At 47.8% G+C, this 14721-nt stretch overlaps 1 protein-coding gene across 16 annotated transcripts in view; it reads left to right on the top strand.

Moving 5' to 3' along the window:
- Window positions 1-14721, top strand: part of LOC131422056 (ral guanine nucleotide dissociation stimulator-like) — a 274683-nt gene that overhangs the window by 210381 nt on the left and 49581 nt on the right. For 4 of the 16 annotated variants that reach the window (XM_058568929.1, XM_058568918.1, XM_058568917.1 and 1 more), the window contains exon 1: window positions 6913-7235. The exons of the other annotated variants lie outside the window; for them this stretch is intronic. In XM_058568929.1, the coding sequence (XP_058424912.1) occupies window positions 6968-7235 (268 nt within the window). In that variant the 5' untranslated portion in view covers window positions 6913-6967. Of the gene's footprint in view, window positions 1-6912; window positions 7236-14721 lie in introns of those variants that run through there. 16 annotated transcript variants of the gene reach the window in all.

Here is a 14721-nt window from a genome sequence, read left to right as displayed (position 1 = left end):
TTCATCCTTAGCAAGGACTCAGCTTGGTTTCAGGGCTATGTGTAGGGCTAGGATAGATCTCAGAATGAACTAGATGGTTTAGACATGGGACAAGCCCCGATCCCAGGACCCACAAGTAGAGTGGCAAGACTGGCAAGCAGACACACAGACCTGGGTTCTAGTCCTGGCTCTGCCACCTCCCAGCTGTGTGAGCTTGGTCAGGTGCCTTGAGTTCTCTGAGCCTGCTTCCTCGTTCCAACCTATGAGGATGGTTATGGGGACTGACTAAGAAAGCATCTCTGACAGTGCCTGCTGCAGTGTAGAGGAGGTGTGTGGAATCTGAAACTTTTGTTCAAGCTCAAGTTTCAAGCTGATGTGATCATTAGTTCAGAGCTTGACAGCGGCACCATAAGGTGGAATTAGCAACTTCAGAGCGTTGAACATTCTAGGCAGAGCTGGCTTCAAGGGCGTGTGATGGAGTCCTGTGCTCAGAAGGCCCCATGCTTGGGGCTTCAAGTTCTGCAGTTGCAACCTTGAAGTTATTATTTCTCTTTGAATTTGTTTTCATGAGAAACATCTGATGGAACAATGGAGCACACCCCAGGGGCTTGGAGCCTCAGCCCTCATGTGTTCCTGCCTACTGTTGCCTCCCTGGGATGGTGTCTCAGCTGCTTGCTCCTCACATGCCGGCACCCCCAGAACCCATGACCTCCTCTATCCTCTGTCTGGGAGCAAATGGGTGGAGTCAGCCAGGAAGACTCACATTCCACAGTGAGTCACCCTCCACCTTCTGCAGGGGCCTTGGGGTAGGTGCAGAAATGGCGGGTGCAGTGAACACCCGATCCTGTCTCAGGGCAAGGCAAGGAGACAATGCCTGGGCACTAGGTGGGTGACTCAGCAGGGGCATCTTGCCCACCCCTCATCTAGGTACCAAGTGTATCATGGCACAGAGTTTAGAGGAGGTTGAAGGTTGATATTGGGGGGTTGCCTGTCTGCCATGGGTGGGTTGGTGGGCTGTGAGAAGGGGAGGTCGACTTCCCCGACTCCACCCAGGGCCTTGCATTTTTCCCTTGCATCAGGCCCTACAAATCATGCAGCCAACCCTGGTTAGAATCTGTTTCCATTTTCCCATCCTCAGCTCAGAGTCCACGGTCCTTATGTGATGTGGCCAAATTGCTCTGAGCATCTGATACGCACTGGTGAGATGAGGGGGGGAGAGGCAATCACATCATTCGGCGCTGGGGTAGACAGCTGGTGAGGGGCATCTAAGGGACAGAGAGCCAGCGCCTCCCAAGCTTTAATGTAAATGGCAATCGACTGGGATGTTGTGAAAGTGCAGATTCTGATTCTGGAGGTCTGTGCAGGGCCTGAGATTCTGCATTTCTAACATGCTCTTGCTTCATGGACCACATTTTGAGTAGTGAAGTTCTAGAAGCCTTAACCTAGGAACAGCGTGGCCTCCAGACTGATGCCCGGCAAGCCCCTGTAGGAGCTCTTATGACAGGCAGAGGGAACGACTGCTTAGAACTTAGCCAGCAGCCCACACTGTGATGACTCACCAGTAACTCTGTGTCCCCGGACACTTCAGCTGATAATGTGGGAATGCTTAGTCAATGTGGTCATCAGCAGAGTAATTAAAAACTCGCCCATAAATAACCTCACTCAATCCTCACAACTTTATCAGGCAAGTATAAAAAGGCTGCTTTATAGATGAAGGAATTGAGGCACAGATGATGGGGGGATGTACTCTAGGTTGCAACCGTCAAGTGGCAGAGGTAGGATCTGAACTCAGATCTGGCTAAGGCCCTTCCCACTCTGCCAGCATCACTAAATTTAAGTTTCTAGGCTGGCATAGCTGTGGCTGGAAGCTGGTCCCCCTGCCCATCATGTGCCCCCCCGATCTTGCAGGAGCCCAGAGTGTGAGGTGTTTGGCCTGTGCCCTGGGCCCCCTGGCCAGCCTCCTCTGCACCCCTAGCCAGCAGTCACCTCTGCCTTCAGCCACTCGATATTGATCTCCCCATCCTCGATCTGCTGCCGTAGCTGCTTGGCTACTGTCTTCTCGTCTCCATGATCTGCAGCAGGTGCAGGTACTTCTGCATCAGCTCTTCACACTCCCTGGCCAGGGTCTGGTAGACGTGGACAGACAGATGTGGTAAGACACTGCCTTCTTGTCCCCCAAGAGATCCAACCAGAAATGGGGCTCTGCCACTGACTGCAATTAGGAGATGGTCCTGACTCCCAGATATGGTGTGCGGGGCATTGACCTGGCTGCTGTGCTGTTACTGACTGCTCTGGCTCCTTCTCCAAATCCTGTCTCACATTCTGACCTCTGGTCCTCTAACTGATCCTGTTCTCTCCCCTCTCCCTCCGATCCACATCCTAGGGCCTTTGTACAGGCTCACTCTCTTGTTAGACATAATGCATCTGCTGACTTGAAGTTAAAGTCAATGCTCAAATTGAACAACAAGGATGTGACAGCACATCTGTTTACAACATGGTTCACTGAATATTTTGAGTCCACTGTTGAGACCTACCACTCAGAGAAAGAGATTCCTTTCAAAATATGACTGCTCACTGGCAAGTGCTGGGGTTCCCATGGAGAGACTGATGTTGGTGTGTGCCCCCCTCCACACACGCACCAAAGTTAGGAAAAGTCTTATGACTCGCATAATAGAGGTCTCTGAGGAGAGCAGGGCCAGAATCTGAAGTAGCTCTGAAATGGCTTGAGGGAGCAAGGAAAGGAGCCTGGTCTGGGTTTTTGTTGTGGTTGGAGGTTTTAAAGAAAAATTATTTAATGACACCTGTCAAAGATGGTAAGGCATATTTTATTCAGAACCACTGTGATACATAGGGACCACCGTGATGGGATTCACAGCGGGGGAGAAATGAGATTGGACTCTACTCTGAATGCAGCATGGGCAAGTGGGAATTCATGGCCAGGCAGCATGGTGGGGGTCACAGGATGGAAAATTACTAAGAGAAAAAACAAGTGTTGGGGTTTCTGGCTAACCTGACCTAACAGGATTCTTACCAAAGAGAGGCCAGAGTGATCAGACACCACCTGAGGGATGGTGGAGGAGGAGGAGGAGCCTGAGCAGATCTCGATGGTGATCAGACATACGGGTGGGTGTTCTGGTTAAACTGAATTAGCAAGGTTCTTGCTAAAACTGGATTTTACAAGGAAGTGTACAGACAGGCCTACAAGAAGGTTCAGGAGCCTGACTAAAGTTTGGTCAAAGCAAGAAATCTTTGCCAGGCGTGAGACCAGGGCAAGAGTTCTGCACACAGACAGGGATTGTGTGGTTGGATCCGAAGCCAGTTCCAGAGAAGGGACTTCTTAATCCTGGTGGGGAAGGAAAAAGCCTCCCAAGAACCATTGCCCCAGCCCCGCCCAGCACGCCCCTCCCCTCCCTGACTCCCTGCTGCCCCTCCTGCCCCAACAGCCATGGGCTTGTCAGGCCAGCGCCAGAGCACCGAGGGCGGATGGAAAGAGCGTCCAGACCCGCAGGGACCTGGTTGTCAGACGCACCGGTCTCACTATGGGAGCTGCCCCCACCCGCTCCACCTGAGGAGCTGCTCCCCCCGACGGCCCCGCCCCAAACCATGCCAGCCAGTCCCAGCGGCTAAGAGTCCAGGCGAGCACAGTCTTCCATGCTGACCGGTGCAGGTGCCCCTACCCGCGTCCCTCTCCCCGCTGCCCAGGAGAATGAGCAGAATGTGATGCTCAACCACTGGGGCCAATCCAGGTGAGCAACGTGGGCAGGGCCAGAAGTGTGGGCGGAAGTGCATCGGTCGCCATCTTGGAGTCCGGCGGGGCCCCTCTCGGAGGGCCGGCCACATTGTCCCTCCCCCCTCGGTCTGGGTCATTTGCTATGAACACCGCAGCAGCGACCCATCAGGGCAGCGGAACAGACGCGTTTTGGCAGCGCTACCCCAGGGTGGGTGCATCAGGCAGCAGTTTGCCTAGGCCCACAGATGTGGCCATCTTGCTTTACGGAGGACAGATGGGCACGCGCCGCCATCTTGCCATCCTGCGGGGCGTGGGGACCAGCTCCCACTTGCTGCACAGTGTCGCTTTGAGCCCTACTCTTGTGGCAGTCCCACTGTGGGGCGGAGAAGAGGGGGCCGGAGCCTGGCAGCATGACAGCCTGAGGCCCGGGATGGTGATCACTGCACTGCCACGAACTGCTCCCACCACTGGGCAACGAGGAGAAACAGCCATCTCATTCCACAGGTAACCAGCTGCTGCCGCCCAGTCAGACCCCTGGTGTTCCAGCCCAAGGCAGGCAGCACTCTGTGCTTGGGGCCTCGGGGCCGGTCCAGAAGGTGAGTGAGCGCCGGGCGCTATGTGGCCTTGGTCTGTGCCACTGTCTCTGCTCTGGGCACCTCGGGCCACTGCGGCCATCCCATGGCCACTGGCACCCACCTTATGGCCTCCACCACACTGTCACCCCCACCCCCTGGCCACTCTGCTCTCCACTGATTCAGGCTGGGGCCGACAATGTCAAGAAACAGGGTATTCTGGAAACACTCTTTCTTAGGTCACTATCTTCTTGCATTTGCCATGACTTTTCTGCTCTTTTGATGGCAGGGAGCCTGCCTTGATCTCTGAGATCAGGAATGTGGCTGAGCAAATGCAGCTTCTACCTCCAAATTGACACGCCTCTCAGATGCTCTGTTGCTAGAAGGGTCCTGGCAGTGCAGGGAAAGGTGGCTCTGCACTGGAGGTGAGTCCTGGAGAGGCGTCTGACTCTGCAGATTCTGCATGTGACAGCATCCTGGGTGGAGGAGGTTGCAACCCACTCCTCACTGGGAGGCTTACCCTGGGGACTCAGGGAAGGGGCTCCTCTCTTCACTTCTTCCTTGGGATCCCACAGCAAGATGAGGGGTTTGCCTTCCCTTTGGCCTGGCTCCCTTCATGAGGGCTTCTGGAATTCAGCCAGTTGAGTGAGTCCTTTCCTGCAGACTCTGCAATGGAGGTCCCAGAACAGTGCACTGAAGACATTCTACTTTGAAAACCTCCTGGCAGATCCTTTTGTTTCATGTTGCAGGTTGTTATTGAATATTTAAAGACCTGAATGCCACTTGTTGTCTTTAGTCTTATTCAAAGTTAACAGTGGTTTGTTTTAAGTCGGAAGTTGTTACAATCCATCCAAAGAACTAGTAATGTGAGCTTGTTTCAGAAGTCAGAGAACATGCTTTCTTGACAGTTTCCTTCAGAGTCTGTGTCCCAAAAGTTTTGTTACTGTTTTTGAGAATGATGCAAAACACTACAGAGAAGGTTGCTCTTGGCATGTGTCATTGTTTAACGTGGTATGGGGGCAAAGGAAGTGGGGGTCCTTTTGTAACTTGTCACAAAGCATTGAGAAATGTTAGAAGGTCAGGTTGCTTGGAACTCCCTGAGGACCTAGTATCCACTCGGCCTCATGAGGGTTAGATGAACTCAGGAGGAGAAGAAAGCCTCGAGAGAGACCCCCTTCCTCCCCATGTGCATAGTTTTCTCTAAATAGAGATTTTACCTTAATGAGGAGAAAAGATTATGAAGTGTCTTGGTCAGTACATTTCAGGGGCTGGTTGCTTGGTACAGGAAGCAGTTTTCCTCCTGGTAGTGGAAGGACAGGAGGAACACAGAACCACAGCTCTTGGGGCTGACCTCCTCTTGGCGGCAGTCCTGCATCCTCGGCTGCTTGAGTAGAGCTGGGGCCAGGCGCCCTGCTGAGTGCCTGGGAGGCTCTGCTGGCCGACACCTGGCCTGGCTTTGAAATAGGGGGACCAATCCTCCCCATTTTAGCACCCAAAGTCCTGCATCCCAGGGACAGAAGGAGGGTTGGACAGCCATGAGCTTCTAGGAACTATTTCTGAGGCTTCCTGAAGCCTTTCGTGTTGTCTTGGTGCCATCCTGTGCTCTCTGCCCGAGCATCTTTGTTCCTACAGGGCACTTACCACAACCTGGGAGAAGGTCTTCACCTTCCTTCCTTCTCTGCCCTACAGATGGTCAGCTCCTTAAGGTAGACAGTGGGTCTTTCATCTTTCTATTACAGTAATAACTTGCAAGCAGAGGTGTTCCTTAAAACTTTACTAAAGTTTTAAATGGGCAAAATTCCTAAGTGTGGGTGTTCCCAAAAACACTTGTTTTGCTTTTATAATTGATTATTTTAGGGGGAGACATTTAATTCTTTCTTTTTAATTACTTTTTCATGTATCCTTGCAGGCTCCACATAAAGGACTCAAAACGTCTTGTCCAGTTGCTAAAAGTTGTTCACAGGGATGACTGGACCCTATTAAGTATTCTTTCATCTGTAGTGAACATTTCACCAAAAAAAACTCTTGAACAGGCTGGAGGGTCAGTACTACATGTTAAAGCCCACGGCCTTGCCCTCCATCTTCCACCTGACTGAGAAGGAGGAGCTGAAGGCCACTGCCGCCCCAGAAGAAAGAGACCAAGATAGCCGCCAGGGACAAGAGGAACATGCCAGTGAAGCAGATGGGAAAGGAGCTTCAGGTTCATCCTCATCCTCGAGGGAAAACCTGAGGGCCCAGGAAGGGTCCCGCAAATTGAAGCGAGCCCTTCTGCAGGGCAAACCCGAACCCAATGCCACCCAGGAAGCCACCAGTCAGGAGCGGGCAAAGAGTCTCTGGAAGGAACTCCAGGAGACAGTGTGGTCTCCACAGCGTGAGGCAGCCAGGGAGATGCAAACAGGTCTGCTGTAGATGCTGGCGATGAGACCGCCTCTTCCCAGCCAGGGCCTACTGGATAAGAGTGGCATTTCCGTGGGTGACTTTATCCCTCAGGATCTGAGGCATGCAGATTTATTGGCTGGCATCCTTCTTACAGTTTCTCCTCAGCACACACTCAAGAGAGGCCATCTGTCCCTCGAGAGGCTGTTGACCGAAAGAGGCTGAAGAGAGATGTGGAGCCCACCTACAGTGGGGCCAGCCTTGGGCCTGATGAGAGCTTGGCCCAGAGCCCCCACGTTCATCATTCACAATGATGCCTCAGAAACTCTCCCAGAGCCCCTTCACCCTCCAACAGATGTCACCCCGGAGCCAGCCGTGGAAGATGTGCAGGATGAACACAGCAACACCGGCCCCAGGTCCCTCAGCGGGGTCATCCTGTCAGCGCTGGGGCCTAAGAACTCCTGGACTCGCTGCACTCCTACTGCTTCTGGTCCCGGGGGAACAGGAGCACGGGTGCCGCCTGCAGGAGCAGGTGGAGAAGGACAGCGAGCTGAAGAGGGGCAGCTGCCGACAGCCAGGTGCACACGCTGCAGGAGGAGCTGGACGAGCTGAAGGGAGGGGGCTCCCTAACTGAGCAGCCTGCTGCCCCCAGCCGAGGTCAGTCCTGGGGCTCAGGGCTCCCCCACTGCCTGCTCCTCATGAGGAGTTTCCTGCTCCACAGCAGACGGCCCCTGAGCACCTCTGTGTGCAGCATGCCTGCTGCTGTCTTGGGAGAAGGCTCTGCTGGTAGCCGCCCCTTGCACACAGGGAGCCCAGGCTGCAGAGCTCACCCCGCTCGCTCTAGGGTGCTCAAGAGGCACCGGTAGTTGTCAGGGTTTAGCAGGTGGGGAAGGAGGCATTGCAGGTCAGCTGGGAAAGCCAGACCTACTCAATGAATGGTGCCTGGATAGTTGGTTTTCCACTTGAACAGGAGAAAATCAGCTTCTGTTGCATCCCTCACACAAATGTAAATTCCAATGAGTTAGGATCTAAATGTGAAATAAAATCGACATAGTAAACTATTGGAAAAGTTATAGGAGACTCTTAACATTATGGGGAGGTGCTTTCCATACATGTTTTAATGAATATCCTTGAACTGAAGTCATTTTGAACATTTTAATAATTTCTTTAAAATTTGAAACATCTTTTTGAGTAGAATACATTCTCTTTTGTAAAAATTAAAACACTAGAGAAATACATAAGCTAAGAAGTGGTAAAAACTCCTATTTCTCACCTACCTCCCAACTTTTATTCCTTGTCGGTAGTAAAATTTGGTGTGTAATCTCCTCCACTGTTTCCTGTGCTTTACCTACATATTTCTCCACCTGTACAAATAGGTTGGATATATTTTTGGTGTGTTTCTTTGCTATGTTTCTGATTTTCCTGCTCTCTTACAGTTTAGTAGTTGTAAACATTGGTTTCTCGATATTCCTTACATATTGAGGGTACCATCTTTTCCCTGTTATACATCCATGGAAAACATTTTCCTACCACATTGCTCATTTAATCTGGATCAGTGCTTGTCTTCCCAGATGTCAGTAACACTTCAAGAGGGAAACGGGTCTATGTGACAGGCTATTCAGGATCTCCGGGACCCCTGGGGCAACAACCAGTAGGACAACCCAAAACAAGAAACAAAACCCATCCCGCATGTTTCCAGATGCATCCTATGGGAAGGACGGCTCCAGTTGAGGACCACTGATGTCCTGGTCAGAGTTATCCACTATGTTCTCCTATCACGTTAAAGCTGTTTCTGTAGTTTCTCGTACCTGATGGTACAATTTGGTGCCTTTGTCTGTTCCTCTTGGTGCCTTTGTCTGTTCTTCTTGGTCAGACTGCCCAAGGTTTCTCACTGTTACAGGTCTTTCCAGACAGCCAGCCCTTGACTCCATTGCTCAGGTCTATGTTGTTGTTCCTGTCTGGTGAATTCTCCCTTCATTCTGCTGTCATTGGTTTTATTGTGGTGTTGTTCTGGCTCTTGGAGGGAAGTGCTCAGCTTGCTGTACAGGTGATATTCCCTGATACCTGCAGTGGAGGCTGTGTCCCTTCTTCCGTCCCCTTGTCCCCACGTCATGGATTTGCCTCATGCTGCTCTCATTGCTGTTCATTTCTAAAGAGTTTCTCCTGTCTGTCTGGATTCCCTCTTTAACCTGAGAGATTTAGAAGGGTGTGGACAGATTTTCAAGTGGCTATGTTGGGGGAGGGGAGCCAATATTTTGTGATTATTTTTTACTTTTATTGCTTTAAGTTCCAGTAATATAGTCACTTATAGATTTCTGCTTTTTGGACTCTTTAGAGATTTCATTGTGGCTTAGCACACAGTCCATTGTGGTGACTGTTTCATCGTGGTTTGAGGAGAATGTTCGCTCTCCACTAGATGCTTACGTTGTCCCTGGGGCTGAGGCTAGATCTAGCTTTTTTGTGTTTGTCAGCAGATCTGTTTCCTAACTTACTGTATCACTTGACCTGTGGCTTTTTAAGAGAGGTAAGGTAGGTTTCCCTGTGGAAAGGGAAGGCACCTCCCTTGGGGTGCCTGTGTCTTCTTGTTTGTCCAGTTTTGCTTTATGTTTCAAGACCATATTGTTAGGTGCATAAGTGTCCCTGACAGTTATCAACACAGAGAACCCCTTTTTGTCCCATTTAAAGTCTTATTTCTTTATCTCCTTATTTTCAACCATATTATATCCCTTTATTTTATAACAATATTTTAACTCAACTTGAGAACCTTCATGTTTTTATAGAGCAATTTGATCTATTTACAATTGTGATTATTGATAAATTGGAATGTGAGTCTACCATTTAATTTAATTTTTAATTTATTAGGTTTTCTCATGATTTTTCTATTCCTTTAGTGGGTGTCTTTCAGCTTTTAGGAACAACCATTTCTGCCTCTCTTTCTGTAAATGCTTAGAGTTGATCAGTTCCTGTGTTTTACACTCCCAACTCATCACCTTCCGGTCCCCGGCTTGAGAATATCTGATCTTAGTTCTGTGTTCTTATTTTCCCCATCAAGCAACCAGGATTGGATGTAAGTATACGTTTTATTGGTTACTTTGTTCACAACTGTTTATTGTATCCAAATTTTTCCTCCTTTTGGAAAGATTTGATGCTATTTTGGAACTCATATGACAGTGAAATTTTGAGACGAATCGAGTCTGAGATAGTCCTTAGGTACTGATGCTGGGGAGCTAGCACCTAACCTCTTAAAGTTGCATTGGTGTGTCAGCAGAGTCGGGATGAGGTCAGAGATATTTAAAAACGTGGAATTGAATGAGGTTTCCTGGAGACACTGTAGCTGTGGAAGGGCCCTGGGCCCAGCCTAGGAGCAGGCAGTGTTTGCAGAGGTGTAGCTGAAGAGGGTCCAGGAAAGGGGCCTGAAATGGTGGAGCATGAAGTTGCAGGAACCATGAGGGGAAAGGGTATTGCAGAAAGGAAGGGTGCTCAGCTGGATGGGATACAGCTCTGATCAGAATGGAGAAAAGATGGCTGGACTCGGCCACATGGGATCACTGGTGACCTCAGTCTCCTTGAGAGGGTGAGAATAAAGCTGGGTCTAGAGTGGGGGAAGGGAAGCCATGGGAGGGCAGTAGGTATGAGGCACTTTATTTAAGAGGTTTAGCCATGAAGGGGAGTTGGGAAAGTGGACAATAACCAAAAGGGAGCATGGGTCCAAGGGAGAGTTTTGTTTGTAAGGCGGAGATTAGCTACAAGGTGTCTGTGCTGCAGGTAGGACCAGATAGGGAGGAGGAGTCTGCTGGGCCCTGAAGAGGTGCCGGGCTGGGCTCCTGTTATGAGAGGTTTGGGGATTCGATTGGAGAGGTAAAAGAAACTTTCCACTCCAAACAAATGGACTGAAGGTATATTTTATTATAGAGAGGATGGTAAAGGTGATAGTCCGCAAACAGATCTGAATAGGTCAAATAATAAGAGGGAAAAAACACCAGCTCGACTGGAAAGGGAAAACATCCCCATCGGCTGAGATAGCAGCACATTTGAATAGGTCATATAATAAGAGGGAAAAACATCAGATCTATCGGATAAGGAAACACCAGATCGACTGAAGTGAAATGACACAAATCAACCAGAAAGAGAAACACCAGGTTGACTGAAAAGAGAACACATCAGATCAATTACTTCACAATAAATCAATTACTCACAACATCCATGCCCCACTGCTGGGAGAGTCCTGTCAATTGACACTGCTGGGCGGGAATCACAGTCCTGGGCAAGGCGTCTCTTCCACAGGTGGAACTCTCACCGTGTCTCAGTCTCCAGCAGTTTATATAAGCAGTTACAGAGTTTACAGAGAGAGCATTCAATGTTCCCATGCACAAATGGTTATCAGTGGCGTACTAGCACTGAGCCCCACCCTCTGGCTATTGTCCCAGCCCAGTAGTTGTGTACGTGCATTGTTTACCCTGCTTATCCTCCCAGCCCAGCTCAGATGGCCAGTCTGCCCCAGGCTGCGGCGCTTGAGGGGCCTTGAATTTTTTACACATTGCAACCATCTCCATGGGAGAAGGGCCAGTTCCCACCATGCAGAAAGCAGCTTTTATATTTCTTTTTGTGCTGGTGGCTGTAGGTCAATGGAGCGGCCAAACATGGCTGTACTAATGTCAAGAGAGCTCCGCTGCCTGGTGACGGGCAGAGAGCAAGAGGACAGATGTGGTCGTGGAAAGGGCGCCCTGTGCCTCTGCTCCTGTATTCCTGGAGCGTGAGGTGGGCAGTGGTTGGGAGTGGAGGGGCGATGCAGAAGGTGTTAGGTGAACGGCAGGGGGAGGAGGGAGAGGGAGAGAGGACACTGTGGCTTGGTCTTCATGGCTCACATGGAGCTCCCCACTGGGATCTCCGATCACCAACTGTTGACTCTCTTTGATGTTTTCATCAAAATGTCGGCTCTCTTGATGGTTCCCAAGGCTATTATGAATTTGTTCATCAATGAAGGAATCTTTGGGTCATTTTTAAGGGATTCTATGTCAAAGGGGCTCTACATGTGTTTATTCAGTCCATCATCTGTACCCAATCCCTTTGTTTTTGGACAGATTCCATACAACAGAGCAGCCGAGCCAGTGGCCTGCAGGTTCCAGGGTTAGGGAGATTTGCCCTCCAGAAAGCCGATGCTGGTTGGTATTCTCACAGGACGTGGTGCTCTGTCCCTGAGCCCGCTCTAATTCTGGGTGTCATGACATTATAAATCCTGGGGCAGTTCTGTCAGGGCCCATGGTTGGCATTTCTGTGATTAGTGAGGGCAAACATTTTTCTGTGATCATTATCTGTCACTTCCCTGACTGTGCTGTCACCTGCCTTGCTCACTGAGCTCTGAACTTTCCTGGTAGAACCAGGACGTTCACTCTCTATCCAGTGTGATTGCACGTTCCCTCAGTGTACTTGCTTCAAAAATATCTGTTTTCTTCACATTCTTTGATTCCTTGTACATATAATCTAGATTTAATCTGGAGCTTTAAAAATGTTTTATTGTGGAAAACCTTGAACATACACAAATTAAACAGAAAAGTGTGATAGCCCCCCATGTTTCTATTACCCAGCTTCAACATTTATTAATATTCTGATATTCCTGTTTCGTCTATATTTCTACCCACTCCCTACCTTCCATTGATTATTTTTTAATTAATAGATTGTTTTTTAGGAAAGTTTTAGATGGACAGAGAAATTCAGCAGAGAGTGCAGAGCATTTCTCCCTCCTCCCCCACAGTTTCCCCTACGGTTAACATCTTGCTTGACCACCTGTGTTAGTGCAGTCCATTCCTTACAAGTGAGGAGCTGATGCTCATAGAGCGTTCATAACCAAGTCCGTAGTTTACATTAAAGTTCATTGTCTTGCTGTCATGTACTTGGATTTTGACAAATGCATAATCTCATGTATCCACCATGACAGTATCCTACGGAAGAGTTGGATTGCCCTAAAATCCCTGTGCTTTACCTCTTCGTCCCTTGCCCCCCAACTCCTGGCAACACTGATCTTTATACTGTTTCTCTAGTTTTGCCTTTTCTGGAATGTCGTGTAATTGGAATATATGAAAACTATGGAACAGTGTATATAGCCTTTTCCGGTTGGCTTCTTTCACTTAGCAGTATGTATTTAAGTGTCCACTATGTCTTTTTGTGACTTGATAGCTCATTTCTTTTTTTTTCCTTTTTGTATATTGAGTCAAAATATATATAACAAAAAGTGTTTCATCTTAACCATTTTTAAGTGTATACTTCAATGGCGTTAAATACATTTCCACAGTTGTACAGTCACCACCACTATTCATCCACATAACTCTTGTAAATCTGAAACTCTATACCTATTAAACAATAACCCTCCCTTCTCCCCTCCCCCAGCCCTTGGCAGCCACCATTCTACTTACTCTCTCTATGATTTGACTACTCTCAGTTCATACAGTATTTGTCTTTTTGTGACTGGCTTATTTCAGTTAGCATAATGTCTCCAAGGTTAATCCATGTATAGCATATTGGAGAATTTGCTTCCTTTTTAAGACTGAATAATATTCCATTGTATGGATATACTACATTTTGTGTATCCACTCATGTGTCAATAAACACTTGGGTTGCTTCCACGTTTTAGCTATTGTAAATAATACTGCTATGAACATGGGTGTACAAATATCTCTTCAAGGCTCTGCTTTCAAGTCTTTTGGGTGTATATGCAGAAGTGGAATTGCTGGATCACATGATAATTCTATGTTCAATTTTTTGGAGGAACATCCACACTGTTTTCCATAGCAGCTGCACCATTTTACATTCCTATCAACAGTGTACAAGTGTTCCCATTTTGCCGCATCTTGGCCAACACTTGCTGTTTTGTCTTTTCGATAGCACTCAACTTAGTGGGTGTGAGGTGGTGTCTCATTGTGGTTTTGATGTGCATTTCCCTAATGATTAGTGGTGTTGAGCATCTTTTCATGTGCTTATATGCCATTTCTAAGTCTTCTTTCGCAACGGAGTCTTCAAATCCATGCCCATTTTTGAATTGGCTTGTTTTTAGTTGTTTAATTTAGGACTTCTCTGTATATTCTGGATACCAGTCTCTTGTCAGAAATATGATTTGCGAATATTTTGTCCCACTCTGTGGGTGCCTCTTGATGTACCAACTTATAAAATTTTCATGGAGTTCAATTTTTCCATTGTTTTTCTTTTGTTACCTGTGCCTTTGGTGTCATATCCAAGAAATCATTGCCAAGTCTGGTGTCATGAAGATTTAATCTCATGTTTTCTTCTAAGAATTTTCTTGTTTGAGGTCTTACATTTATGTCCTTGATCCATTTTGAGTTAATTTTTGTATCTAGTGTTGGATGGGGTCCAGCTTCAAGATTTTGCATGGGGATATCCAGTTTTCCCAGCACCATTTGTTGAAAAGAAACCTTTCTCCATTCCATGGTCTTGGCACCCTTGTCAAAAATCACTTGACCATATATGTGAGGGTTTGTTTCTGGGCTTGCTATTCTATGCCATTGATCTCTATGTTTGTCTTTATGACAATACCATACTATTGATTACTGTAGCTTTGTAGTAAGTTTTGAAATCAGGAAGTGTGAGTCCTCCAGTTTTGTTCTTCTTTTGCAAGATTGTTGTTGGCTGTTCTGAGTCCCTTGAGATTCCATGTGAATTTTAGGACGGGTTTTTCTATTTCTGCAAAAAATATCATTAGGATTTGGATAGGGAATACATTGAATCTGTAGATTGCTTTGGGTAATACTGACACTTTAACAATAGTAAGCCTTCCAATCCATGAACATGGGATGTGTGTCCATTTATGAACGTCTTCTTTAATTTCTTTCTGAAATGTTTTGTAGTTTTTATGGTGTAAGCCTTTCACCTCCTTGGTTAAGTTAATTCCTAAGCATGTTATTCTTTCTGATACTATTATAAATGAATTGTTTTTGTAATTTCCTTTCCAGAGAGCTCATGGTTCGTGTATAGAAATGCTGCCGATTTTTGTGTGTTGACTTTGTATCCTGCTACTTTTCTGAATTCATTTGTTAGATCAAACGGCTTTTTTGT

This window comes from Diceros bicornis, chromosome 26 (assembly GCF_020826845.1).
Source record: "Diceros bicornis minor isolate mBicDic1 chromosome 26, mDicBic1.mat.cur, whole genome shotgun sequence".
Taxonomy (NCBI): domain Eukaryota; kingdom Metazoa; phylum Chordata; class Mammalia; order Perissodactyla; family Rhinocerotidae; genus Diceros; species Diceros bicornis.
This window is presented reverse-complemented; position numbering and strand designations above follow the sequence as displayed.